This window comes from Lynx rufus, unplaced genomic scaffold (genome assembly GCF_022079265.1).
Source record: "Lynx rufus isolate CCGP_SWC_20201006 ecotype Redwood Valley unplaced genomic scaffold, mLynRuf1.p SCAF_6, whole genome shotgun sequence".
In the NCBI taxonomy this organism is placed as follows: Eukaryota; Metazoa; Chordata; class Mammalia; order Carnivora; family Felidae; genus Lynx; species Lynx rufus.
Window position 1 is genome coordinate 77,828,434 of NW_025814878.1, and position 27,820 is coordinate 77,856,253.

At 37.6% G+C, this 27,820-nt stretch overlaps 2 protein-coding genes across 2 annotated transcripts in view; both read right to left on the bottom strand.

Annotated features, from left to right (window-relative positions):
* The window catches only part of MYO6 (myosin VI), a 143,643-nt gene extending 116,737 nt beyond the window's left edge, over positions 1 to 26,906 (bottom strand). The window contains exon 1 of the mRNA XM_047102759.1: positions 26,721 to 26,906. The gene's annotated coding sequence lies outside the window, so the exon portion shown is untranslated. The remainder of the gene's footprint in view (positions 1 to 26,720) is intronic.
* LOC124529145 (26S proteasome complex subunit SEM1-like) lies at positions 21,077 to 24,497 on the bottom strand. Its single transcript, XM_047103020.1, has 2 exons — positions 24,414 to 24,497; positions 21,077 to 21,319 (listed from the first exon to the last, which is right to left on the bottom strand). The coding sequence occupies exons 1-2, from the start codon at positions 24,495 to 24,497 to the stop codon at positions 21,077 to 21,079; spliced, it is 327 nt and encodes a 108-aa protein (XP_046958976.1).
* Positions 26,907 to 27,820: the final 914 nt, after the last annotated feature.

The window sequence follows — 27,820 nt, forward strand, 5'->3', positions numbered from 1 at the left end:
AGGTCATGATCTCACAATTTTGTGGGCTTGAGCCCCACATCGGGCTCTGTGCTGGCAATGCAGGACCTGCTTAGAATTATCTCTTCCCCTCTATCTCTCTTCTCCTTTCCTGTTTGCACTCTCTCTCAAAATAAATAAACATTAAAAAAAAAGAAATTATAAAATTCAGAAGAAAATATACTGCACTGTATAATAATTATATGATGCTTTACACCTTGAGCATTATAAGAAAATTATAATCAAAATGGACATAGGAAGTCGCTAAAAACAGTGAAATTTATATCAGAGGGAACTATTTACAATTCAGTTCGGTTATTCTATGATCATTTCCTTTTGACACCATATTACTATTTGTTTTAGTTTGCCTATCATACAGATCATGCCACTACTAACCAAAAACCACTGATGCATGTACAAAATACTTAAATTTAAAAAGCTACACTCTTATGCATAATATATGAATTCTAATTAATCCATTACTTTCCTATTTTCCAACCCACTTTAAAATTTATTCTTACTTCTCCATTCCTGTAAATCAGAATATAATATGGTGTCTTGGTTCATATTTTATTAGACAAATTGTATTTTCTCAAGCTTGGGAATGTTTCCCAGGGTCTTATATTTTAAAATATCTGATTATGGAAACTTTTGAAAAGCAAAAAGTACTTTTTTTGCCCTCAATTACAACTCAATTCAAATGTAAACTAAACTAAAATGAATTAGGAAAAGAGAACTCAGTGCTTCCTCATAAAATCACAAATTCAACTTTTTTTAACCTTTTGTAAAACACAAAATCCATTTCAAACAGCCAGACGTATATCTCTGTAAAGAATTATGATAGAAAACCATATTTCATCCATCTTTATCATTAAATTCTGGTATTGCCCCTTAAGAAAGATATTATTTTATGTAATTAAAACAAGATACTTTTATCACCCATCACAGTGACAAAAATTAAAAACCTATAATGTCAAGTTGTTCTGTTACTGAGACTATAAACTAGTAAATATTCTGAGCCAGCACTCAGTATACACAAGGATATTTATTGTACTACTGTTAAGAGAAAAAATGCAAACGACCTAAATGCCTATCAATACAGAAGACAGTTTAATAAACTATGCTATATCTGAATTACAGAAAGCCATGCAGCAATTAAAAAACAGTAAAGCTGGGGCACCTGGGTGGCTCAGTAGGTTAAGCCTCCAACTTCAGCTCAGGTCATGATCTCATGGTTCGTGAGTTCAAGCCCCACGTTGGGCTCTGTGCTGACAGCTCAGAGCCTGGAGACTGCTTCAGATTCTGTGTCTCCCTCTGTCTCTGTCCCTCCCCAACTGATATTCTGTCTCTTCTCTCTGTCTCTCAAAAATGAATAAATGTTCGGGGCACCTGGGTGGCTCAGTCGGTTGAGCGGCCGACTTCGGCTCAGGTCATGATCTCGCGGTCCGTAAGTTTGAGTGCCGCATCGGGCTCTGTGCTGACAGCTCAGAGCCTGGAGCCTGTTTCAGATTCTGTGTCTCCCTCTCTCTGACCCTCCCCTGTTCATGCTCTGCCTCTCCCTGTCTCAAAAGTAAATAAAACGTTAAGAAAAAAAAATTTTTTAAAAAATGAACAAATGTTAAAAAAAAAATTTTTTTTAAAAACACTAAAGTGAGGGGCACTCAGTTGGCTCAGTCAGTAGAGCATGCAACTCCTGATGTTGGGGTCATGAATTCAAGCCCCACATTGGGTATTGAGCTTACTTAAAGAAAAAAATAATAAAATAAAAACAGTATAGTGAATCTTTACCTTTCAAGATGGACACCTAGGGTCCCTGGTATTATATGAAAAAATGAAGTCGCAAGACATTTGTAGAGTACAGACCTTTAATGTCAAAAAACACATACAAAACTACATTATTTCTACAAGTTTAAAACTGCAAATAATAGTAAAAGAAGTATACACACCAAAATGATAACAGTCTCAGTTTCTAGATAGATAACAAGCAGGTTGTGGTCTTGGGGTATGTCAATTATATCTGTATTGTTGTTGGCAAAAGAATGTATTCTGTTATGAGTGATTAATTTTAAATGAAGACAATGTAAAAAAAGTTCCAAAAAAATTTATAGGGGTTGACAAAGAATATGAAGAATTTTTAAAAACTTCCCTAGTAACAGTCCAAAAGATCAGACATTTCTTTCTTAGTAGTAAAAAAAAAAAAAAAAAAAAAAAGGAAAATGATTATTATAAGTTTAAAATAACTTTCCAACCATGTTCCAAAATAAATTAATCAGGATAAAAGAGAAAAGATATTGAAGAAAGTACAGCATAATATTTATCTGACATGGCCAAAAGAATTCATAAATTAATCTTTTAAAAACAAAAAATATAGAAACATTAATATTTATTATTTCTAAGTGATGGCATTATAAATGAATTTTCTCCTTTTACACACTTCATATTTTTCAAATTTTTCAAAGGATAGCTTTTGGTTGTATAATCAGAAATAAGTAATCTTTAAAATACTTTCATCTGGGGCGCCTGGGTGGCTCAGTCGGTTAAGCGGCCAACTTCGGCTCAGGTCATGATCTCGCGGTCCATGAGTTCGAGCCCCACGTCGGGCTCTGTGCTGACAGCTCAGAGCCTGGAGCCTGTTTCAGATTCTGTGTCTCCCTCTCTCTGACCCTCCCCCACTCATGCTCTGTCTCTCTCTGTCTCAAAAATAAATAAACATTAAAAAATTTAAAAAAAAATAAAATACTTTCATCTAAAAATATAGTAAATTCTATGAAAACTCAAATTGGTGCTATAAGTGTATATGTGTACACAAGTGTAATAGCCTTCCTTACATAGTCAGACTTGATCAACCCTAAGGCCAGAAAAAAAATAGTACACAAAATCACAACACGGAGATTAAAAAAGGACAAAGTACCCAAATTAAAACACTAATAATTATTGTGTTGATCTAATACTAATAGATATAAAAAGAAGCACAGCTTACATTTTTTTCACATGTAGAAATGATCTCATCACTGCCAAGGTATCCTACCACATCCTCCCAAGCTCTTAACAGAAATAGTTTCAGCTATGGTTTCATCTTCCCTAAAAAAAATCCTTTCTCACCATTGTCATGAGTATTTTTTGTAGCAGTATTTTAGGTGCCTCGGCTCATTAAGCTCATGACTATACCAATCTCACCATTTCTAAACGATTTTATATCAATGACTTTACCTAGAATTTATATTTGGAGAAAACAATTTTCAAAAGAAGTAAACAATATATTCATAGTTCAAATTTATAATGAAGTTATTTCCTGAATTGACATTCATTGGGCATCTATTAAAACAGGGCAAAGTACTAGGCTTTGAACACACAAGAATAAAGCCAGAGTGTGTACAAGTTACTGAAGGAGAAAGACAAGTAAACAGTATGGTACAACAACACTTAAAGTGCTAATACAAAGTATTCACAGGCAAGGGGAATAATGGTGACAGGGCAATGAAGAATGAGGCCCAGAACAAAGGAGATCCATTTCAGTGGAGTATTAAAAGATGAAGAGAATGAAATTTAAAGTGGTGATATGCTACACATTCCAGGAAAACAAAACAAAACACCAATGTGCTCTACCTATCAGGATTCAAACTACTTTGTAAATGTTACTAATTACTGCTACTTGAAATGCATTAGTCAACTCCATTAAAAAGCTACTTTTCATTCTTTCATAAGGGTAGCACTATGAATTTCTGATACAGGTCATACTCTCTCAAACAAAAGATATCAAATTATTAACCAATAGCAAAATAACATTAAAAAATAACAACCAGGGATGCCTGGCTGGCTTAGTTGGAAGAGTGTGTGATTCTTGATCTCAGGATTGTGGAATAATAAATAATATAACCCTTTAAAAACAGTAATAATAACAACCATAACCCAAGCTTTGAATAGCCCTACTGGAAAAGGAGAGGATCCTTTTACAGGTCATATACACCTCCCGACCTGTATTTGGCAATCTGCTCCCAGACCGTCAACAGATAAGCAGCACAGACAGCTCTCAAGACAGGAGACTGATCTTTGGCAAAACCAGGCATCCACCCGGGGTGCTACTATCCCCATACACCGCCCTCATATGAGCCAAGGTAGATCTGGAACCTAAGAAGGTATATTTCCAGTCTGGACAGTTGCCAAAGTATCTCATTCAAAGTATCCAGGAATAAGGGCCAGCCTAGCGCCCCACGCCCAAGGCCAAGGCAGCAGTACTTTCTGCATGTAGTCCCAACCCAGAGGTGACCTGTACACATTCTTCTACACCTGCTAATAGCCATACAAGAATTTGTTCAACCCAATTACTATTCCGACTCTAAACTTACCAGTGGCAACCCAGCAACTGCAAATTCCAAATCCTAGGAGGATCATATTTACAGGAGAGAGCACACTGGTCTATTGGGAAATAACTCTAAGTACAGTACTGTGAAAACAACACCTTCTTTACAATGTACAAATGATAATATCAAAGTACAATCTTGCATACATTGCAATAAAATAATCCATCTAAACCACCCAAATTTTTAAGAAAAGTCCGGGGGGGCGGTGACTAAAAGCTAAGGGGAAAACTCAGCTTCCTTGATTTTCCTCACTAAAGAAAAATCTCCAAGAAATATACCATAGCATTCTATTATTCAAGAAACCATTTTTTAAAAGGTAGAAGACGTTGAAAATAAAAATACCAACATTGCTTTAATACGTTTCATTAAAGATCTCAAAACTCACATGAAACACTAAATACTACATTTATTCTCTAATAATAGCAAAAAAGATCCAATAGAATATAAAAGGATATCACCAATTCAGTGGTAGAAAGACATGGATATACAAAAAGAGTGTGTCAAAAATAAAAAATAAGTTTATTCAAACTACTGGATTATGGGAGGAAAAAATCTTTCAATATAAATTTCTATAGGGTGGGTGCCTGCCTGGGTGGCTAAATAGGTTAAGTGTCCACCTCTTGATTTCAGCTTAGGTCATGAGCCCAGGGTTCTGAGAATGAGCCCTGTATCAGGTTCCACGCGTGGAGCCTGCTTAAGATTTTCTCTCTCTCTATTCCTCTGCCCCTTTCCCGCTTTCATGTGTGCATATTCTCTCTCTCCCAAAAATTAAAAAAAAATAAATAAATAACAAATAAATTTGTATAGAGCTATAATTAATATAAATTCATAAATCCTATTTGGTGCAAAAATATTGAAATCATGCTTTTAAATAATATTCTTAGAAAAATAAATACATAATTCATAACCATTATGTAAAAATTAAAAAAAAATTTGTATTACCTGTTATATATAACATCTCAACAAAAACATATTTGGTTTGGACTACAAATGGACCCTCATCTACATAAATCATCAAGCAGTTAAGTGGGGCTGCAGCAAAGTGTTATGGCAGCATCTAAGGATAATTACTCTTCTTTTTCTTAAATTCTTTTAAAATGTTTATTTACTTTTGAGAGAGAAAAAGCGCGCACACATGCACAGGGGAGGGGCAGAGAGCAGAGGAAGACAGAAGATACGAAGCAGGTTCTGTGCTGACAGCAGACAGCCAGCCAAATACGGGGCTCGAATTCACAAACTGCAAGATCATGACCTGAGCCAAAGTCAGACGCTTAACCTAATGAGCCACTCAGGTGTCCCATATTTACTTTTCTTTATAAGAAGCAATAGTCACAGAACCTAAGAATCATAAATCCCAGGGGCACAAATGAAATTTCCTAAATCAATTTACAGAGATGAAAATACATTTAATTTTCAAAGCCTTTCAAAAAAGAGAAGAGGAGTTAATTTCATTTTTGAAAAAATACACAGACATACATACAGGCATACAAAAAAATACTAAACTATCATCTACCAAAATGCCAACAATAGTGATTATCTCTACATGGCAGAAATATGAAGAATGCTTACTCACCCATTTTGGTTACACAGATTTCCACAATGAATGAATGATAATTGTGTAGAAGGTTAAAACAGGATTGATTAATCCACAAGATATTCTATAAACTAGATTCAACAGAATTAACTTCTACTTCTAAATTTTGTAATGAGTAATGAGTACATCATTTTAATAATTTTCAATAAATCTTTAGTCTCCACCACAGAATGTGTTCTATTCTTCAACTCCTCCATGACACATACAACGTGTTAATAATTATTGTACAAAAAACTCCATTTTTACAACATTTTGATCACCAAGAGTTTTCTCAGTATTTGGCAAAAAGTTTTACTTACACAGATTTAATACAAAAAAAGAGAAACAACTGAGCCACACAATTGAGTCATCTGGATACCTTTGAAAAAGTACTGACATCTATGTCTCACCCTCCAAGATCTCAGATATAAGGGTTTAGGCTGTGGCCCAGACATCAGGATTCTGAAAACAGCCCAAGAATGTATTTCTTCACTTCCAACAGTAACAAATGGATATTAAATCACTTTCATGTTGATACAGCAACTATTTGGAAAGTCACCCCAAATTCTCATTTATATTGCAGAGAATAAGGGAAATACTTCATCTTGTCTTATTCAATTGGGGGAATTTTTTAAAATTTTTTTTTAATGTTTATTTTCTTTTGAAGGAGAGACAGAGCATAAGCAAGGGAGGGGCAGAGAGAGAGGGAGACACATAATCTGAAATGGGCTCCAGGCTCTCAGCTGTCAGCACAAAGCTGGATGCAGGGCTCTAACTCACGGACTGCAAGATCATGACCTGAGTCAAAGTTGGATGCTTAACCAACTGAGCCACCCAGGCACCACAGGAAATTTTTAATATTCAGGTTATAACTTTAATTAGCTGATTTCTTCCCTTAAATTTTATTTACAGAGTAATACATTGAGCATCTAGTATCCAAAAACAAATACTGCAGCTTTGATGAGGAGTAAGTACAGATAAACATATCCTCAGTTAAAACATATATTCATTTCTTCCCTTTTTGTTCATTAATCAGTTTCTTGTAGATATATACACACTTGAGCAGAGGCCAATAAAAGGGCCCTTTGCAGAATTCTTTTACGAGGAAAACTTCTGTAAAAAACAACATCACTGGGGCGCCTGGGTGGCGTAGTCGGTTAAGCGTCCGACTTCAGCCAGGTCACAATCTCGCGCTCCGTGAGTTCGAGCCCTGCGTCAGGCTCTGGGCTGATGGCTCGGAGCCTGGAGCCTGTTTCCGATTCTGTGTCTCCCTCTCTCTGCCCCTCCCCTGCTCACGCTCTGTCTCTCTCTGTCCCAAAAATAAATAAACGTTGGAAAAAAAAAAATTAAAAAAAAAAAAAACAAAACAACATCACTAACTTATGTGTATGTGCCTCATAGTTTATGCTTTTATATATTTCTTGGGCAAAGCCATCTACACTATCCTTGTTAACAAGTCAAAGATTCTATAATCATGTTATTATCCATCAAGGTTCATCTAAATTGTCAATATGATATCAAAAAAAAAAAAAAACACCTCAGGAAAGACAAATCAATTAAAAGACAACTAACTTCCAGTTAGACAAATAATAGTCATTGGAAAATGTCTATAACACTAAAGGCATGGTGGAGGGAGGGGGAGTGCTGGTTTAGAAGTTCAAATACTAAATAGAGGATAACAGATACTTAACTCCATACTAATAAACAATATGAGAAAATTATCTTGGACATGTTTTCAAATAAGTATCTCTTTATGGACTCTATGGCAATCTCTCTATGGCATCACTTTTTTTTTTTTATTAAAGTGTAGTAGATATGCAATATTATATTAGTTTCAGATATACCACACAGTCATTCAACATTTATATATATATGTATATATATATATATACACATATATATACACATATATATATATATAATGAAGTCATCACAATAAATCTAGCTACCATCTGTCACCATACATATTACATATTATTAACTACATTTCCTATGCTGTACATTGTATCCCCATATCTACCTTATTTTTGAATGTTTGGCAGGGTTTTTTGTTTTTATTTTATTTTTTTAATGTTTATTTATTTTTGAGAGACAAAGAGAGACAGAGTATGAGCGGGGGAGGAGCAGAGAGAAAGGGAGACACAGAATCCAAAGCACGCTCCAGGCTCTGAGCTGTCAGCACAACCTGACGAGTAGCTTGAACTCACGAATCGCGAGATCATGACCAGAGCCGAAGTCAGACACTCAACCAAGCCACCCAGGCGCCCCACGAGTTTTTGTTTTTAATTCCAGTACATTTAACAGTGTTACGTTAGTTTAAGGTGTAATTCAACAATTCTATGTATTACTCAATGCTCATCAAAATAAATGTAATCTTAATCCCCTTCACTTATTTCACCCTTCCCCCACCTACCTCGCCTCTGGTAACCATCTGTTTGGTCTATTTTATAACTGGAAGTCTACACTCCCTCTTGTAAAATAAAGAAATATTCTTGTATTAAATTCATACAAAATAAACCAGATTAAAAATAGGTAACCTTAAAAATCCTAACAGTAAAATGTTTTGAAAGGCAACAACATGATTTCTTTTTTTTTTTTTTTTTAATTTTTTTTTCAACGTTTATTTATTTTTGGGACAGAGAGAGACAGAGCATGAACGGGGGAGGGGAAGAGAGAGAGGGAGACACAGAATTGGAAACAGGCTCCAGGCTCCGAGCCATCAGCCCAGAGCCTGACGCGGGGCTCGAACTCACGGACCGCGAGATCGTGACCTGGCTGAAGTCAGACGCTTAACCGACTGCGCCACCCAGGCGCCCCAACAACATGATTTCTGTAGTAAATTCATTAAAAAATAACTATATAATACTACTAATAACTATTATAGCTTCCAATTTATATCAGTATGTTTTTTTTATTTCACTAATTTTTTTGTATGTTCTATTTAGAATTTAAAACCTTCAGTGTCTCACTTAAAGACAGTCATACAACACTCAAGAATGAATTGAAGATGACTCAATAAAACTACTACAGCAGGCCACCTGGGTAGCTCAGTCGGTTAAGCGTCTGACTTTGGCTCAGGTCATGATCTCAAGGTTCGTGAGTTCAAGAGGCAAGTCAGGCTCTGTGCTAACAGCTCAAGAGTCTAGAGCCTGCTTCGGATTCTGTGACTCCCTCTCTCTCTACCCATCTCTCTCTCTCTCCTTTCTCTTTCAAAAAATAAATAAAAGATGCCTGTGGCTCAGTTGGTTATGTGTCCAACTTGGACTCAGGTCATTATCTCATGGTTCCTAAATTCAAGCCCCACATCAGGCTTTGCACTTACAGTTCAGAGCAAACTGCACTGACGGGTTCAGATTCTGTCTCCCTCCCTCTCTGCTCCTCCACTGTATGCACTCTCTCTCTTTCTCAAAAATAAATAAATAAACATTTTTTTTAAAGGAAAAAAAATTTAAAAAAAAACCACTACTACAGCAAAAACAAAGGACAGGGATAGTCCAAACTGAAACGGCTCCTGTGGGAAGGGATATGAGAGCTTTTTATCTTTTATTTTAAATCATTCTGGGGAGCCTGGGTGGCTCAGTCAGTTAAGCAATGGACTTCAGCTCAGGTCATGATCTCACAGCTCGAGGTGGTTCAAGCCCCACATCAGGCTCTGTGCTGACATCTCAGAGCCTGGAGCCTGCTTCAGATTCTGTGTCTCCCTCTCCCTCTCTCTCTCAAAAATAAACATTAAAAAAAATTTTTTAAATAAATCATTCTGATGCCATTAGTGATATATAGAAGCAAAAGAGCAAAACTGGAAGAGAAGACAGGTGACCCTAGAATCTAATCCAACATATTTATACATATATTCAAAACATTTTTGCACTCTTTTAATATGTACTGAAACTTCCAAAAATACAGTATCTCACAAATTGAAAAACACTGTCTTATAGAACCCAACCAAAAGGTGTTCATCATTTTAGGAAAAAATATTACAGAGCAATGCTGATCATGGTATTTGAGTCACCCAGTTAACATATGTGTATGTTAGTCTGATCTGCAGCAGCTGCATTCTTGACTATTCTACACATGGGTATTAGCATCACACTACTTTATCCTACAGTACAGGAGAAGCTAAGTCTTCACATACTGAAATACATGTATTAATATATAAATCTATATTTAAATTTACATATTCATAATATACATATTATAACCTATTATTATGTACATAACTTAATATTACTTTCATGTTATGTCACTATGTTCATTTTTTATTTTACATATGTATATACATATATAATACATGTGTATATATATTCACACACATATATATATATCTAATTTCATTTCAGTGTAGTAAATGAGGTATCACAAATCAATTGTTTTGAAAAGGGGGCACCAAGTCTGACAGAATAGAGAATTTCTAGTATAACAGTAAAAGAGAATGGGACTGAGGCCAGGAAACTGACATTTTAAAGGAAGAATGAGGAACAAAGAGGGAGAAATAGAAAGGTAGAAAGCATCTTGGGAGAGAGAACTATGCCGAAGGAGAAAGAAGTCTCTATAAGAGCTCCACCAAATGGCTCAGAAGAGGCTGATAACAACTGAAAATAAACCAGAAGATTTGAAAATGGGAATGTCACTGGTAATCTCTGAACAGTTTCAGTATAGTAGTTGAGACAAATGATACTGCAGTGAGAAAACGAGTAAACAGAGGAAAAACAGAAAGAGCTAATAAGAGCATTCTCTTTCAAGAAGTTAGGATAAGGGAATGAGAAATAAGACAAAAGAACAAGGAGCACGGCAGGATCAAAAGGAGGAAGGGTTTTTGTTTGTTTCTGGGTTTTGTTAGGCTAGAAAAGACTTCTGAGAGGTTCATTCAAATTTACTAGATATCAAGACCTGACTTTATTATATATGCCTAAATACAAGTTTTAAGAAATAATACTCTTTTACAAACTGAAATGTTTATAGATGATATTATATGATATCTGGGATTTGATTCAAAATAATCTGGAGGGGGAAGTAATTGTTATAGATCAAGAAAAGGTAAAATAAAATTAGCCCTAAATTGCTAACTGTTGAATCTGGGTGATGGGTACATGGTGGTTCTTGGCTCTTCTTTTCTTAATATGCTTAAAACTTTCCATGATGATTTTTTTAAGAAAATTCTCTCTAAAATATGCTCAATTATTTTTCATTTTTATATATAACTATGTGCTATTCCATTAAATGTCAAACAGATGATACTGATTTTTATCACAGCATATTTTAAGGTTTTTCTTAGGAATGAGTATACATTAATTGTTGATTTATCTCAATTTCTCAATTTTCCATGTGACCACAGCAATTTCATATTCAACTAGATGGAAAAAAGAGGTGAAAAATAGATGAAAGCTGATTCTAAGGCTCTGGGTCACAGAGTTCACAAATCTATCCCCTAAAGGAATTCTATTTGACAGTATCCATATTATACCATTTTTAAAAATGCTTATTTTCTAATCACAGCTTTATATGAAATGTGTTTGAAATTGCCTCTAAATTTATAAATTTTACAATACTGATAGAAAAAATGAATTCTGAACTAAGAGCCATAGGAATTACCTTTTCAGTGCTGCCTCTAACTTAACTGTATAACCTCATCAAGTCTCTTAACCTCTCTAAACCTATTTCCTCAATTTTTTTTTTAAATGTTTATTCATTTTTGAGAGAGAGACAGAGCGTGAGTGGGGGGGAGGAGCAGAGAGAGAGGGAGACAGAATATGACGCAGGCTCCAGGCTCTGAGCCGTCAGCACAGGAGCCACCCAGGAGCCCCAGTTTCCTCAACTTCTTAATGAGGAATTGGAATTAAATTAACTCCGGAGTAATGCCCATTTCTAACTTTCTAGACTTCTACATGTCTGCTCTACAGGAAACCTGAACACCTCCACAACCCAAGCAGACAATTATCTAGACCAGCATTTCTCCAAGTCAATGGACCCCTGAAGATCCCGGAGACTGTTACAGAGTCAACAAGGTCAAAACTATTTTCATAATAATACTAAGACACTTGCCTTTTTCAATGTAGTTACATTTACCCCAATTATGCAGAACCAATGATAAGTAAAACTACTACCACTTTAGCCAGAACCAGGACAGTGATCACTGCCCCCCCAGTAAAAGAATGCTGGTTTCACTTAGGTATACCTCTAAGCAATAAAATTTATTAATTTTAGTACATCTTGATCCTAAATACATCTTTTTAGCATTCTATATGATGAAATAGGAATTGCACATAAAGTATTTCTGCTGTAAGACAAAATATGATGGCTGCCTCAAGGAAAATTATTTGTCCAAACGTCTGAGTTGTAATCTTCAGGAATTGGTTTTTTGGTTTGTTTTTTTTTTTTATGGAATACCATTGTTACTGGTAAGATTGACTAACCTTGGTTATTCAAACTTGGGTTTTTGGCAAATTTGGGGTTTTGTTTGTTTTTGTTTGCTTATTTTTGTGTTTTCTGTGGGTTTGTTATTGTTGTTTTACGTTTATTTATTTTGAGAGAGAGAGAGGGAGAGAAAGAATCCCAAGCAGGCTTTGCACTGTCAGCACAGAGCCTGATGCAGACCTCGATACCATGAACCATGAGATCATGACCTGAACCAAAATCAAGAGTCGGATGTTTAACTGTCTGAGTCACCCAGGCGCCCTGGGTTTTGTTTGTTTTTTTGAGTAAAGCCTGTCATTTCAGGGAAAGAGACTTACAATATCTGTTGACAATATTAAAATTCAAGTGAAAAGCAGAATCTTGGAAAACTTGTATCTACCACCTTGAACATAATAGCTTCTGCTGTTCAAGTTTAAATAGTTAAACAATTTTTCTGATAAAATCAAAATATAATTTTTTGATATTACAAGATATTACAAGATCTACATAATTCAGCAAGACAGTGTGTTTCAAATGACCAACACATCAGGTTATAAAATCATGCATGGGTAAAAGATTCATTCATTCAGAGTGCAAAATACACCGACAGATTGTAATATAACAGAGTGCAAAAGTTCACTAGTATGGTTTAAGATTCCACTTTGAAACTTTAAGAAATTACCACCTGCTTAGTTTGGATGAAGGATCAAAGAATATACACAATTATCTAAAAAGGTTATGTTACTACTTCCTTTCCCAAGGATATATTTGGGTGAGGCCAGATTTTCTTCATAAACAGTTCAACCAAAAACAACATAATGCAGCAAAAACTGAATCCAGTTATCATCTATTAAATTAGACATTATAAAGATTTATAAAAAATATAAAATAGTGCCACTTTTTTCACAAATTTTTGTTTTGGAAAACAGTTGTATTTCTTTTTGTTAACTTTTTTAAGTAATCTCTACAACCAACATGGCGCTTAAACCCACAACCCCAAGTTCAAGAGTAGGATGCTCTATCGACTGAGCCAGCCAGGTACCCTGCAAATAGTTCTTTTTCATAAAATGTCATTTTCTGTTAACATGTATTTATTAAATATTATTTTTAAATGGGTTAAATAATTTAATTTCTAAATTTTAATTTCTAACACAGTAAATAATGACAGCTATAACCAAACAGATAACAAAATCTTTACAGAGTCCTCAATAATTATGAATCTTTAAAGAGTCCTAAAACCTGAGATCCACTATTCTACATAAAACTTTACCAAATCTTTTGCTAGGCTGCTCACATTCGCTACTGAGAGTAGGGGAGGATGAAAGAAGACACATATATATTATATAACCTTTGGTAAGTATTATAATAGAGGTATAATTCCAAAAAGTAAATTTGGGAAAACAGTTTTGAAAGATTTAATTCAAACAGGTCATGAAAGACAGGTAAGACTGACTAAAGGTCAATCCATTCCAGACAAAGGTCTGTTTGAACAAGAGTAGAAAGGAGGGAGAATAAGGACATGTCTAGGAAATAGGCTAATGGGGCTAGAGCCTGGCACAGTGGCAGAAGTTTGACAAATACTGCAGTAAGCCAAGACATTAGGCCACGGACGGCTTCAATCCCACAATAAAAAGTTTGGACTCTAAAATGTATTAACAAAGGGCTAACTGGGACTCTTATTCAGCAAGAGACTATTACAATCAAATTTCTACTTTGAAATACAACCGTAATGGATATGCACAGGACAGACTGTACATTGAGGAAAAGGACCAAATTCAGGGAGACATGTATGGAAGAAAAAGTAATGAAGCTTGCATTCAGTCAGAGGGAGTAGAAAGTGAAGGATGGCCTTCTAGAAGCAAAACAGGGTTTGGCAAGTGAACAACTATAATAAGAGGGAAAGGGTGAGTTAAAGTGCTGAACTTCAGGGGTGCCTGGGTGCTCAGTTGGTTAAGTCCAGGTAAGTGATCATGATCTCATGGTTTGTGAGTTCGAGCCCTGCATCAGTCTCTGTGCCTGAGACTCACAGCTCAGAGTCTGGAGTCTGCTTCGGTTTCTGTTGTCTCCCTCTCACTCTGCCCCTCCCCTCCCTGCTCGTGCTCTGTCTGTCTGTCTCTCTCTCTCAAAAATTAACATTTAAAAAAAATTTTTTTAAAGACCTAAACTGGAATAACGAGGTAACAGGACTGTCATAAGGGAAACAGAAGATCCAAGTTTCTCAGGGGAGGTGGATTTGATGGGAATTATGAAAATTTGAGGTGTCTTGTATAGCATCAGTTCAGAAATGCTAGTCAAAATGATACAGAAAGAGATTTGGGGAAAATTTGCCCTAAAAATAAGAATTGGGACCACGGGATTAATATAATTATCAAAAATAAGAACAGGGGTGTCTGTGTGGCGCAGTCAGTTGAGCGTCCGACTTCAGTTCAGGTCGTGATCTCACGGTTCATGGGTCTGGGCCCCGCATCGGGCTCTATCCTGACAGCTCAGAGCCTGGAGCCTGCTTCAGGTTCTGTGTCTCCCTCTCTCTCTGTTCCTCCCCCACTCGCTCACACTCTGTCTCTCTCTCTCAAAAATAAAGATTATAAAAAATAATAATTAAAAAAAAAGAACAGAGTGAGTAGAGTTTAATATGGGACTCCCATTTGGGAGTTTATTGGACACAAACAGTAAAGGCACAGGCAGAGAAAATTAAGCAGTAAAAACAAAATAGGAAAAGTCAGAGTCTTCACAGAGGGCATGACCACAGAAGCTAAGAGAAAAAAATTCAAGGAGGATTAGTTGGTCAATAGCTGAAGAAGTTGGAAAAGAATAATGACCAAAATGAGGCCACTGGATCTATTAATTACTAGGTTACAGAGTAGTCTCTGTTGAGTGTTTAGGGACAGAACACAGATTACAATGAATCTGGGTTCATGGCCTCATTAGCATGGTATTAGGTACAGGAAATAAATATTTTATCCAGAGCTACATTAAAGTATGTTTTCCAAACAACAGTTTGTCTGCTTTTCAACTACAATAATTTTTTAATAAAACTATCTCTCTAAATTTAACTGTTATTTTCAGACAATTTACTTCAGGCCACACAAAACACTGATTTTAGCATTAAAGCAGAATACTATCATTTACCTAATAAATTTTATGACACACAAAGAATTTACAAAAAAAAAAGAATTTACTATTACATTATATACTGAACCTCAATCTACTGCTTAAAAGAATATTATTCTTAGTAGATAAGCCTACCAAAGGACATTTTAGTACAAATCCAAGAAACAGCATTTATTTAAGAAAAATCTCTATTACCCAATCCCTTTTTATTGGTAATATCAAACACAATATGAGACCAAATTTAATTTAAGCATATTTATATGAAATGTGTATTTAGCCAGACCTATGTTTATACAACAATATGTGAAATATCCATATATATTAGTACAATCTAAAAAACAATCATTTGTTGAAAAAAGGATTCTTCCCCTTACAAAAGAAATCACTAATGGAATACTTTAAATAAATAAGAAACTTTCCCAGGATAATATGAAATTACAGTTCAATTCTTTATTTAACTTACACAAAGCTTTACAGGAATACATTTGTTTAAAGCAAATTCATGAAGTATGTAATCAAAATGGGCAGTGAAAGGATTTAAAAACTGTAAAGGTGGAGGGCACCTGGGTGGCTCAATCAGTTAAACAGCCAACTCTTGGTATCAGCTCAGGTCATCATCCCAGGGTGCTGGATGGAGCCCACATCAAGCTCCACACTGAGTATGGAGTCAGCTTGGGATATTCTCTTTCTCTCTTTCTCTCTTTCTCTCTCTCTCTCTCTCTCTCTCTCTCCCCTCCCCCCCTTCCCCTGTGTGGCTCTCCCTAGCTCGTGCTCTCTCTCTCTCTTAAAAAAAAAAAAAGGCAAACTTATCAGTAGAATGTTACCTATGAGATGCAAAATTCTGACTGACATATTTTTTCTGGGCTCTAAAACATCTATAGTGAAATCTGTCATATGCTCAAACCCAGGCAATTCCCATCTTCCTCGCCCTCCCCACCTTCTCAATTTGCCATGGAATACCCAGTGACTAGTTCTACACTAAGCACTCATCTGTTTTCTCCATCATCTCGATGGCCAACACAAGATATAGTTTTGTTTGAAACCTCAAGCAAAAGGATTAAAAGATACATAAAATCATCTACTCTCATCTTCAAGCCAGTAATGATGGACAGGAAGAGCAGAGAACTAATACATTCCTCCTCAAAACACATACACATGAATACACTTTGTTCTTCCTCAAAATACCAAAAGGATAACAAACAGCAAATCATGCCCACAAACCAAAACACAGTTGTTTCATCTAATTTTAGAAAAAAAATAACAAGGAACTGGAGAAAAGTTCTCTCTGGAATAACTCAATCCTCAAATCAAGGAAATTCAAAGAGCACAACATGGAAAAACCAACAGCCTCAATTCTCCCCTTTGGGATACTAATTCTATCAGCCCAAATCAAAATAAACACTATGTTTTTAGAAGATCCCAAAAAAGTCTGAAATTTCTCTTTTTCAAAAAAGACAAAAAAAAAAAAAAGCCCACTCACAGAGAAGATACCTAAATGTACCATTTCAAGCACAGGTACTCTATGATTTACTCCAAACCTGTTTTCTTTGTACCATATGCTTTTAAGACAAGCTTATAAACATATTTGTTTCTAAAAAAAAAAAAAAAAAAAAAAGACCCAATTATATAATTACACCCGGAAGTATCCTTTATTTAAAGTCTCATAGCCAGGTGTTTCTTATTTGATTAATTTGCTCAGTCCTAGACTATACGGTTAGTTGTTCCTTTTCTGGAGGCTGTGAACAAGACCCAGTCTAACTGTACTTGAAACAAGTAGTCTCAAGTAATGTGCAGATGTCTCACAAGATTTGTTTAATCTGAGTAAAATCTTGTACTTCTTTTCCCTGAAACCTTCAAAAGTAGAAAGAAAATATAAATATAATCTAATTGTTTTTGGTGGGCAGTACTGCTCATATACTAGGGACCTTCATACCGTCTCTTTAAGAAGAGAAACCCGTTTTAGTAATCCTCAGGAATTTGTCCAAAATAAAAGACATGGATTTAAACTTGCACCCAGAATTCAGGTTAACTAGGTAAAACTAGCATTAACAAAAGACAGTTGAGTAACCCCAAACTGCAACAGATGTATACAGAAATTTAAAGTGTCTTTAAAAGGACTTGGGGAGGAAGGACAATTATTTCACAACAGCCTTACTTCTATGAACTGTTACTACATTATGCATGTGTTCTGGTCTTTTTGCTATCAAGAGTTCAGGTGAACAGGAGGTAGAAGTTCCATAAGGCAAAGCCCTCTTCTTAATAAAATAAAAAAAAAATTTTTTTTAATTTCTTTTAACTTAGTCATTAAAAGATTTTTTTCAGGGGCATGTGGGTGGCTCAGTCAGTTAACCATCCGACTCTTGATTTTAGCTCAGGTCATGATCTCATGAGTTCATGAGTCCATGAGCCCTGCGCTGACAGAGACTGCTTGGGATTCTCTCTCTCCCTCTCTCTCTACCCCTCCGCCACTCATGCGTACTTTCCCAAAATAGATAAAATTTTTTTAAAGTAATTTTCTATGAAAAACATTTACTCTACCAAACCAAGACCACCTAATTTCAGAAACCTCATTAAAGCACAACAATATATTAATAAAAGGATTTTATGCCAATGGACCTAGGTTATGTTTCTCATTGGGTTATATGGATCATCAAAAGTTCCTAAGGGGAGCCTGGCTGGCTCAGTCGATACAGCATGCGACTCTTGATCTCTGGATAGCGAGTTCAAGCCTTATGTTGGGCATAGATATTACTTTAAAACAAAAAATAAACCCTCCTAAAATAACTGTCCAATTAAATGAGAAAGCGAATGAACTATTTTCTAAGCATGTATAAGACAGGTAGTCTCAAGTATTTTTGAGATGTATCACAACTCTCAAAGTTACTTAAATTGTACCAAGGAAATGCTACAAATTCCCAAAGGTTCTAATCAATGCCTTATTTATTCTCCACTTGCTGCAACAAACCCACAATCCCTCCTTTGCTCTGTTCCAGCCCTGGGAGGATGAGCCTGCAGAGATCACCACCTAGGCTCCCCAGCTGGGTTCAAGCAATGCAAGCCAATGAACAAGACCCAAAAGAGGGAGGAGAGGTCAGGAACTTCCCCTCCCTCCCTCCCTGCCAGTCAGGCCTGCCTTAAAAGCCACAGTTCCCTGGGGCCCTCCTCCACAATTCCAGCTCTCAACTCTCAGCTCTGGTAATCTCTGGAGAATTAAGGGCTTCTCACCATTGCTATCCCCTGAGTGCTTCTTTCAAGCACCCCCACCCCACCCCACCAACCCCCCTCCACTTCTTGTTTGTTCTCTAACCTCGGTAATCTGTTCTTTTGTACCATCAAGGATAAAATCTCTTTCCTGCTAGGAGCTTGCCTGATGCAGTTAACAATACCAAGTCTGGTTAGTCCAAAATAGCACATTATCTAAAGAAATCCAATTTTAAAAGTTTAACAAGGTCTTAAGATATAACAAGGTCTTAATACAAATAAGTACTACTTATTTGTAATATTGCTATTTCTATAATTGTTTAAAAATTAAATATAATCAGCTCACTTCCAAATGAAACTGGGTAAAAGCTGAAAAACTCATTGCAATTAAATTTAGGTGTGAAATTCAACACTGCACTGTCCTCCCAAGATAAATGCCTATAGGCCGCAAATAAGCTTAACAGGGAAAAAAAAATCGATGAAGGGCTGGTAACTGATATTTCACTTCCTTCTACCATACACTGTCTGGTTAATCCAAACAATTTTTTTGTTGTTATTGTTAAAGCCCTCCCTAAGCACAAGATGAAGAAAAGTTTTAAACCAGTGGTTCTCAAATTTTGGTGTACAAGTAAATTCAACGAAGAAATATGTCAAAATGCTAAGCCCAGGTTCCACCCACACCTTCCTGACAAGTGTTTCTACCAGTTCCCAGGTAATTCTGATGCACACCTAAATTTCAGAACTTCTTAAAACTGGCCAACTTCAAGATTCCACCCAAATCTCCAATACATTTTTTTCTCTTTGACTGAATATTTCACATTAAATATTGTCAAACAGGGGCGCCTGGGTGGTTCAGTCAGTTAAGCATCTGACTTGGGCTCAGGTGATGATCTTGCAGTTCATGGGTTCGAGCCCCACGTCGGGCTCTGTGCTGACAGCCTGGAGCCTGGAGCCTGCTTCAGATACTGTGTCTCCGTCTCTCTCTACCCCACCCCTGCTCACTCTCTGTCTCTCAAAAATGAATAAACGTTAAAAAAAAATATTGCCAAACAAAAAAATTTTTAAAGCACAGTCACAATAATAATGCACACTAATTATATACCACTGTGAGATGTGTTTCACATGTATTATTATCTAATTTGGTTCTCACAAGAACCACACCAGGTAGGTAATATTGCCCCCATTTTACAGATAAGAAAACTGAAACCCAGAGAAACTAAGTAATCTGACCAAAGTAATGACTGGTAAAACCAGGATCACCTCTGGTCTGCCAGTCCCTCTTACCTATACACTGGATAAGCTAGTACTTGTACCTAAATGCAACTCTGGAGCCTCAGGACTGTCACAAAAAGGATTAAGCCTAAGGGCCAAGCAGTTAGACAAGCAATAATCCTCCCTGTCCACTCCCTCCCCACAACAACCTCTCCTGACTCCCCATCCCTCCTCACTCACCGAGGCCTTCCACTTACATGGTATGCTATCACACTGTGGTAGAACATCACAAATCTGTGTATATATCAGCACTCTTTCTACTCTTACCTACTGCATGCTAAGTATCTCCAAACTCCATTTCCACCAAGTACTGACTGTGAGCCTGAGTAAATTTAACATCTCTGTGCCTCAGTTTCCCAGTCTATAAATTATGGGTCATAATACCAAGTGCACTAAAGTAACGTAGTGATTAGCTGAGACAATGTACATAAAGTACTTGCTTGACATAGTATCTCTCTAACACATAGCAACAGCAACAACTCAATAAACAATAGCTGCTAGTCCAACATATCAATCGTAGGTCCCATTTATTTTCTCCCAGCTTTGTTTCCTGAGACTGAGATAAAAAATGGAACATATGCTTACTTATCAGGAGTAGACAGGTAACAGTGTTATAACTCAGTGTTACAATGCCAGGAATAAAATATTTCAGAGTAAATGAGTCTTTGAGTAGCCATCAGATTGTACTACTTGACAACTATTTCCCAACTTTAGGGTCAGGCCCGTTGATTACACACTAGTATGAAGAGTCTATAATTAACTTAATTCAAAACAACGATAAAATGTCACCCAGCACAGGGACTTGGTGTTAATTTATCACTGTATCACCAACACTTAGAACAGTGCCTGGCTCATAGCAGACACTCAAATATCTGTTAAGTGAACGAAGGCATAAAGGTACCAATGCAGACACACCTTAGCTCATTAGTGAATCTTTACAAAAAACAAGCATAATTATCAAACCAGTATCAATGTGGCAAGTAATAAAAGTTATTTTCAAAATTCCCCCAAAATATTTTTCTCCTTTTTTTTTTTAAGATGTGATACAAACACACACAAAAATCCAAGCAGGTAATGAAATAAACATATTTTTGTAAGTGTTCCATCCTGGGTTCTGTGTCCTAGAATTAGTAGACAGTTCAAGTTTAGGTTGCTTCAACACTTCTGGATGCTACAAGGTCTCCATCTTATAACCATGTTTGTCTAGTTCAGGTTGTAACTGATTGGAGAAGTCATCCTCTACACTGTCATCATCCCAATTATCCTCCGAGACATGTGCATCTGGACCTTCGTCTTCACCTAAACCAGCCCACTCTTCCGCAGGGAACTCCTTGAACTCCTCATCCTCCTCCAAGAGACCCAAGCCTACAAGCTGCTTTTTCTCTGACACTGCGACCCTCCCCACGAAAAATCTCTCAGGCCCGGAAGAAAGTTGGAACTCTCACACTTCCTCACCAAAGCCACCCAAGCTGCTGCTGCATCTGAAGCCGGCCTTACCATACAACTCTCCTTTCTTTCTTAAAACAGATGTGTGTCCTTTAAAAACTCTCCAACTATAGGGGCGCCTGGGTGGCGCAGTTGGTTAAGCGTCCGACTTCAGCCAGGTCACGATCTCGCGGTCCGTGAGTTCGAGCCCCGCGTCAGGCTCTGGGCTGATGGCTCGGAGCCTGGAGCCTGTTTCCGATTCTGTGTCTCCCTCTCTCTCTGCCCCTCCCCCGTTCATGCTCTGTCTCTGTCTGTCCCAAAAATAAATAAAAACGTTGAAAAAAAAAATTAAAAAAAAAAAAACCTCTCCAACTAGAAAAGTTAATTACTAACCTCAGCTCCATGTGCTTGCTTTGGCAGCACATATACTAACCTCAGCTCCATTAATCTACTAAAAATGTTAAAGTAGTTCCATAATAATGCATCATGTTCATCTCCTGCTTTATATGAAGAAAAAAAAAAAAACAAATCTAGTAACCATTTAACAATTATCACTTTAGTGATGCTGACTTTTCAGAATTTCTGGAACCATTCAAACTGAAGCCACAAAATGAAGTCACTGCTAAGAGGTTGACACCAACTAACACCTAAGAGATAAGAGAACTGTGATCTACTATGGGAATACACAGACAGAAGTTCCATTCTCAGCTATTCTTCTAGGCAGCCACCTATGTATCCTTCAACAAGTGCTTAATTTTTTTGTCCCCACTTTCTCATCTGCAGAGTAGGAGTAAGTTTATCATATCTACTTCAACAAGTTGTTTTAAGGACCAAATGTACACAAAATGATTTCCAAAACAATAAAGTGCCATACAAATGTAAGTTGTTAAATTTGATATAAACTTCAACAGATTTTAAATGGATGTTTCTATTTATCTTTCTTTTTATGTCTCTGCCACTCTTTGTATTTGCTAGATCCAAAGATCTGCCAGTACGCAGAAGAACCAGTTTCTGCCTAGCCAGGTTTCAAATATACTAGGCCCTCAGTAAATATTTGTTGAAAAAGATGTTCATCCAGGGGCGCCTGGGTGGCTCAGTTGGTTAGACATCTGACTTCGGCTTAGGTCATGAACTCACGGGTTTGTAAGTTCAGGCCCCGCATTGGGCTCTGTGCTGACAGTTCAGAGCCTGGAGCCTGCTTTGGATTCTGTGTCTCCCTCTCTCTGTGTTCCTCCCCCACTCACACTCCATCTCTCTCTCTCAAAAATAAATAAAGATTAAAAAAAAAAAGATATTCATTCACATATAAGAGAAATTTTAAAATTCTGCTATATGCAATACCATACCTTGTAAAGGTTAAGTAGCAGGTTACTTTCAAATAAAATAACAAGTGACGTAACTTATATAAAAGATGCCTGTGGTTTTCTCAAAAGCACCGCCTTCCTTTGTGCACATTACTCAGCCTAGATATAAATATTCACCTATGTGAATATCACCCAAAGAATGTACTTCAATATTGTGGTTTCACTGGAGTCATGCTTTCTGCATTGAAAAGGACTTTTCTTCTCTTTAACACTAGCAAGATTTCTGAAGATGCCAGATTTTTTCTTCCAGTTTTACATCCTATGCTTCAGCATTTACAGGGAGAACTTTTGGTGGACTAGTGGTCACTTCTCAAACTACCAGGTCATTCTTACACTAAATAAGAAAAAAAGTTTAGGGGCGCCTGGGTGGCTCAGTTGGTTGAGCGTCCGACTTTGACTCAGGTCATCATCTTGCGGTTCGGGAGTTTGAGCCCCGCATCGGGCTCTGTGCTCACAGCTCAGAGCCTGGAGCCTGCTTCAGATTCTGTGTGCCCTCTCTCTCTCCGCCCTACCCCTGCTTGTGCTCTGTCTCTCTCTGTCTTTCAAAAATGAATGAAACTTTTTTTTAAGTTTATTTTTGAAAACCAAACATGCAAAAATATTCCAACACTTATATTTTAATATTATTAATAATGAATAGTCCACTAAATTTGTCAAATAAAAGCATAACTGTTTTAAATGGTAAACTTCCTGGGTCCTCTGAATATTATATAATGCCTCAAAAATCGAATTTAAGCTTATTTAATGTTAGTTCTTGATTATCTACACACACACACACACACGGAGATGTGTTACAGATCATCCATTAATAATTTATATTAAGCCCTTGGATGATGGTTTTGTATTTACTGTTGAATATTAGTATCCTTGAGATGCAAAATTCCTAATAGTTCAAACCAAATAATGAAATATCTGTAAACACAGTCACTCAACTCAGCTGTCCTACCATTTTTCTTCTTTCTCATTTACCCAAATACAACTACATTCTTCTGTTGAAAGGACTCCTACTTTGCTACAAAAGATGGACTTTGCGTGCTCATTTTTGTCCTTTATTATAGTTTAAAGGACATTCCTGAAATAAACACAGGCCATAAAAAAATCGTCCTAATAGTACAGGTGACAATTTAATAATAATTTGAAAACAAGCCCCCAACACCAGGATTACACAGTTAATATCTGAAAGATAGCTACTGTATTAATGGGCAATGATCTTTCTCATTTGAAGAAAATATAAAGTTTTATCCTAAACAGGAACACTACACTATTCATTTTATAGACAATGAAAACCAGTGTTATTAATTCTAATTCCTATGAACCCATCAAAATAAAAAGTGCACAGCGTGTATAATATTCTAGAATTTACATCAGAAATGATAAAGTGGGGTGCATGGGTGGCTCCACTGGTTGAGTGACTCTTGATTTCGGCTCAGGTCATAATCCCACGATTGTGGGATCGAGCTGCATGTCAGGCTCCACACTGGGCCTGTTTAAGATTCTCTCTCTCTCTCCCTCTGCCCCTCTTCTCCCACTCACGCACATACTCTCTCTTTAAAAGAAAAAAAAAAAAAAAGGAAATGATAAAGCAACACATTACTGTTCAAAGTTGTCAACTTAAAAATGACAAAACAGAATTCAACATTAGTTCCAGAACCACATTCATGACCTATCTCATTCGCACTCCTGTGTGCTTTCTTCAAGTTACATTCTTTAACACAATACCAGTTCTGCAGGTTTATTTGAACGGTCTACCAAATGAACTGAGATCAAGGCAACCAGGTCCGATGGAAAGGACAGGGGTTTCATGGTCAGAAGACTTAGGTGTGAATGCAGACTTTGTTCCTCTGAAGCTGTAAGACCTTGCACAAATATTTAATCCTCTAAGCTTAAATTTCCTCATGTGTAAGAGGACAAGACCACCAACCTTGAAAATTATTTTGTAAATCAAATCCCTCGGTTTGTGTTCTGATTATGGCAGATGCTTAATAAATGGGTGACTATCTTATACAACTAAACGGCCAGTTCACAAATTATTATAAAGTGCCTCATTAAGGGGATCACAAACTGTATAAGATTTATTAAAGCTGTAATACCTTTTTCAGATGAAAATGTTTTAATATACAGAAATGAAATATTCAGAGGTTAGAAATCTTTTTAAAACTGACATTTTACAGACCAAAGTAAAGCTTCAATGATCAACGGTGAAAATTGGTTAATTTTTTTTTTATGTTTGCGGTACTTAGACTTATTCAAACCTCACATGCTCAAATATCTTAAAACTCTATGAAAAAGGAACAGTACTTTAGAATCCAGAGACAGCCCAGTTATCTAAACAATGGGCTACATGATACACCACAGTCTCCAGGCAAAGTCACAACAGGATGAGAAAAGAGCCTTCAGCCACTCTCAGATTTCCTGCCCACTGTTATTTTAAAACTCGATCATATAAACATAAACAGAGGGGAAAAAAATCCACTTCAAATGAGCCCCATGGGTTATGATTTGTGATCTGTTTTTAATACCCTGCATTAATTTACATTAAATACTGCTATAGTTCATTACATTTTTCTTGCTCACATTTCTGGGCACTAATGAATAATATATGTATATTACAGTTTTATACAGTATATATTTAGAGTTTTTAATCATGATCATCTTTTCTTAAAGTCATTCATCATTTCTGTTACTCCCTTTTTAAAACTTAGTTTTGGAAAACAAAAATGTAACTCAAACTGGGAGAACAATAAATAGTATGTCACACAGAACATACAAACACAATGGGCAAATCTGCTTAAGACCCAAATGACTTCTGTTTACCACTGTGCATCTAATTCTGCACAACTTAAAATACTCAAAACGAGCTGGATATTTAAAAGTCAATGAGTTATTTTGAACGGTTGCATTGTTTCAAGCTCTGGCTACAGCCCAATTTGTAATGTTTCTAAAATTAATGATAAAAAACACCAATGTAATTTTTTCACTAAACAATTTCCAATTGTAAAACCACAGCCCAAGATACCCATGAAGTTTAGTTAATTTGTACAGATATGCCGTTTTGCTACCAACCTTTGTACCGTGACCATTACCAGCGCAAGTTCAAGATTCACATTTTACGGTGTGAACAGAGTCAACTGAATCTTAAGAATTTTTAAAACTCTCAAACCCTGACTATATTCAGATACGTTGGATCTACACCACCAGAGCATAACACCAAATGAAATTTTTATTTAGCATGTACAGCAATCTGTGAACTTGAAATAGTGTTCCCAGTTGTTCACTAATATCTGTAGATTAGGATACAAGCATTCCTCCACCGCAACTTTATACCAGAAAAAGTGTCACTTGTTTTCTTAAATTGTATAGAAACAGTATTTCTGACACGGGTGTTCTAGTAACAACCCTACCAAATTATTTCCTACTTAAAATCCCAGATTTTGAGCATTTTAATGGTTTCAAGGGGCTTTTGAACATTAACAAATATAAAAAACTCTTGTTCAGTAGTACGCATATAAATTAACATACTCAAAATACTAGACAACTTAAAAACTAAAACCACAGCTTTAGACAGTCCCAACCTGGTCTCCTACCTGGTTAAACTATTAATTTAATATTGGCTGGCACCTGATCCTCGTATCTCAGAACAAACGGCTCCATTCCTACACTGGATTTTAAGCTTGTTGACTTAAAAGAAAATTATCACGGAGTGTCCAAGTCAGAATGGGACACCTGAGTGCCCTGCTTCTACCTGGGAGCTAGAGAAGATACACAAAGGTATCTTGGTGACGATAAACCCATGAAAGGAGACTCTCATTGTCCTGTGGAAATGAGAACCAGCCCTGGCACTACTGTGAGTCGCCGCCGCCGCCGCCGCCCGGGCCCACCCATCACCTGCTTCACCCACACGCGTCCTCGAGAGGTGAAACCAGCCGTCGTTCCCCGGGCTGCCCGAGGAGGCCCCGAAGCAGGGCCCGCCAGGGGAAGCGAGGCCCTGACGCTGACGCCCCGAAGCAGGGGCTCAGGGTCACTCACCGGTGCGGACGCGAAGGCAGGTGCGCGGCGGCGAGGCTACCTGTGGCCGGTGAGGTGAAGGGCGGGGTGGGAGGTGATGAAGTTGAGCGAAAAGGCCGACGACGTGAACGAGCTCAGAGTCGCGGTGGCGGCGACAGGGCGGCGGCGGCGACCGGGCTCCGGCTCGCTTCCTGCTCGGACAGATCCCGGGTCCGTCTCCGCCCGCCGGCCGGCGCCCCGCCGAGTCCCCGGCCCCAGCGCGCGCACGTCACGGCTACGGAGCGCCCGAGGGGGCGGGGGCGCTGCGGGCCGGGGCGGGCCGACCGGGCGCGCGAGCGCACGAACGCGCGCTCCGAGAGGGGGCGCTGGGCGCCCGCGGCCGCCCCGCCCCTCCGCTCGCCCCCCGAGGGCAGCGCAAAGCCTCCAGGGCTGAGGTGGGCGTCCTAGGGCGCCGGAAGGGGCTGCGGCGGACCAAGCTTTCTATCTCGGTTCGTCCAGCTGCGACCCCGCCTTCTTCGCCGCGGGGGCAAAGCAAGTTCTCTCCGGTCTGGATGCGGTGACTGCGCACTCCGGCAACAGCACGAATCAGTTCACGGAGAAAGTTGTTCAGGGCTGGGGGCTAGGACGCCGCGTTTCGCTAAAGGGAAGGCGGGAACAACACAACGTTGTTGCGAAGGGAAGATCACTGCTGCAAACTAGGCTCCAGTCTGAGTTGCTTGGGCTGGGCTGCGCTACGGAAGGAGCAACCTTGCTGTTCTCCTTTGGGTAGCAGAGGGTCTGAGATGGAAATTTTGCGTTTCTCCGGCCCCCGCCACTGCCGTCACATGTATTTATTAGAACACGATATTCTTTGTCGTTTAAATTATACTGTTTTTATAAGTAACATACTTGTGAATCACATTTGAATAGTAAATATGAAGTTCCTATGCAAAACGGAATTATGAAAACATACACCGTCTTCACAACGAAAGAAGCTTAAGAAAATGAAATGGTAATTGACTGTAATGCTAAATATCTCCAATGAAAAAAGAGTACTTACTTATGAGAATTACATTTTTTTCTCAACGTTTCTGTGTAGCAACTAGGAAACTTAAGGAAATCGACACGATTTTGATAAGAGA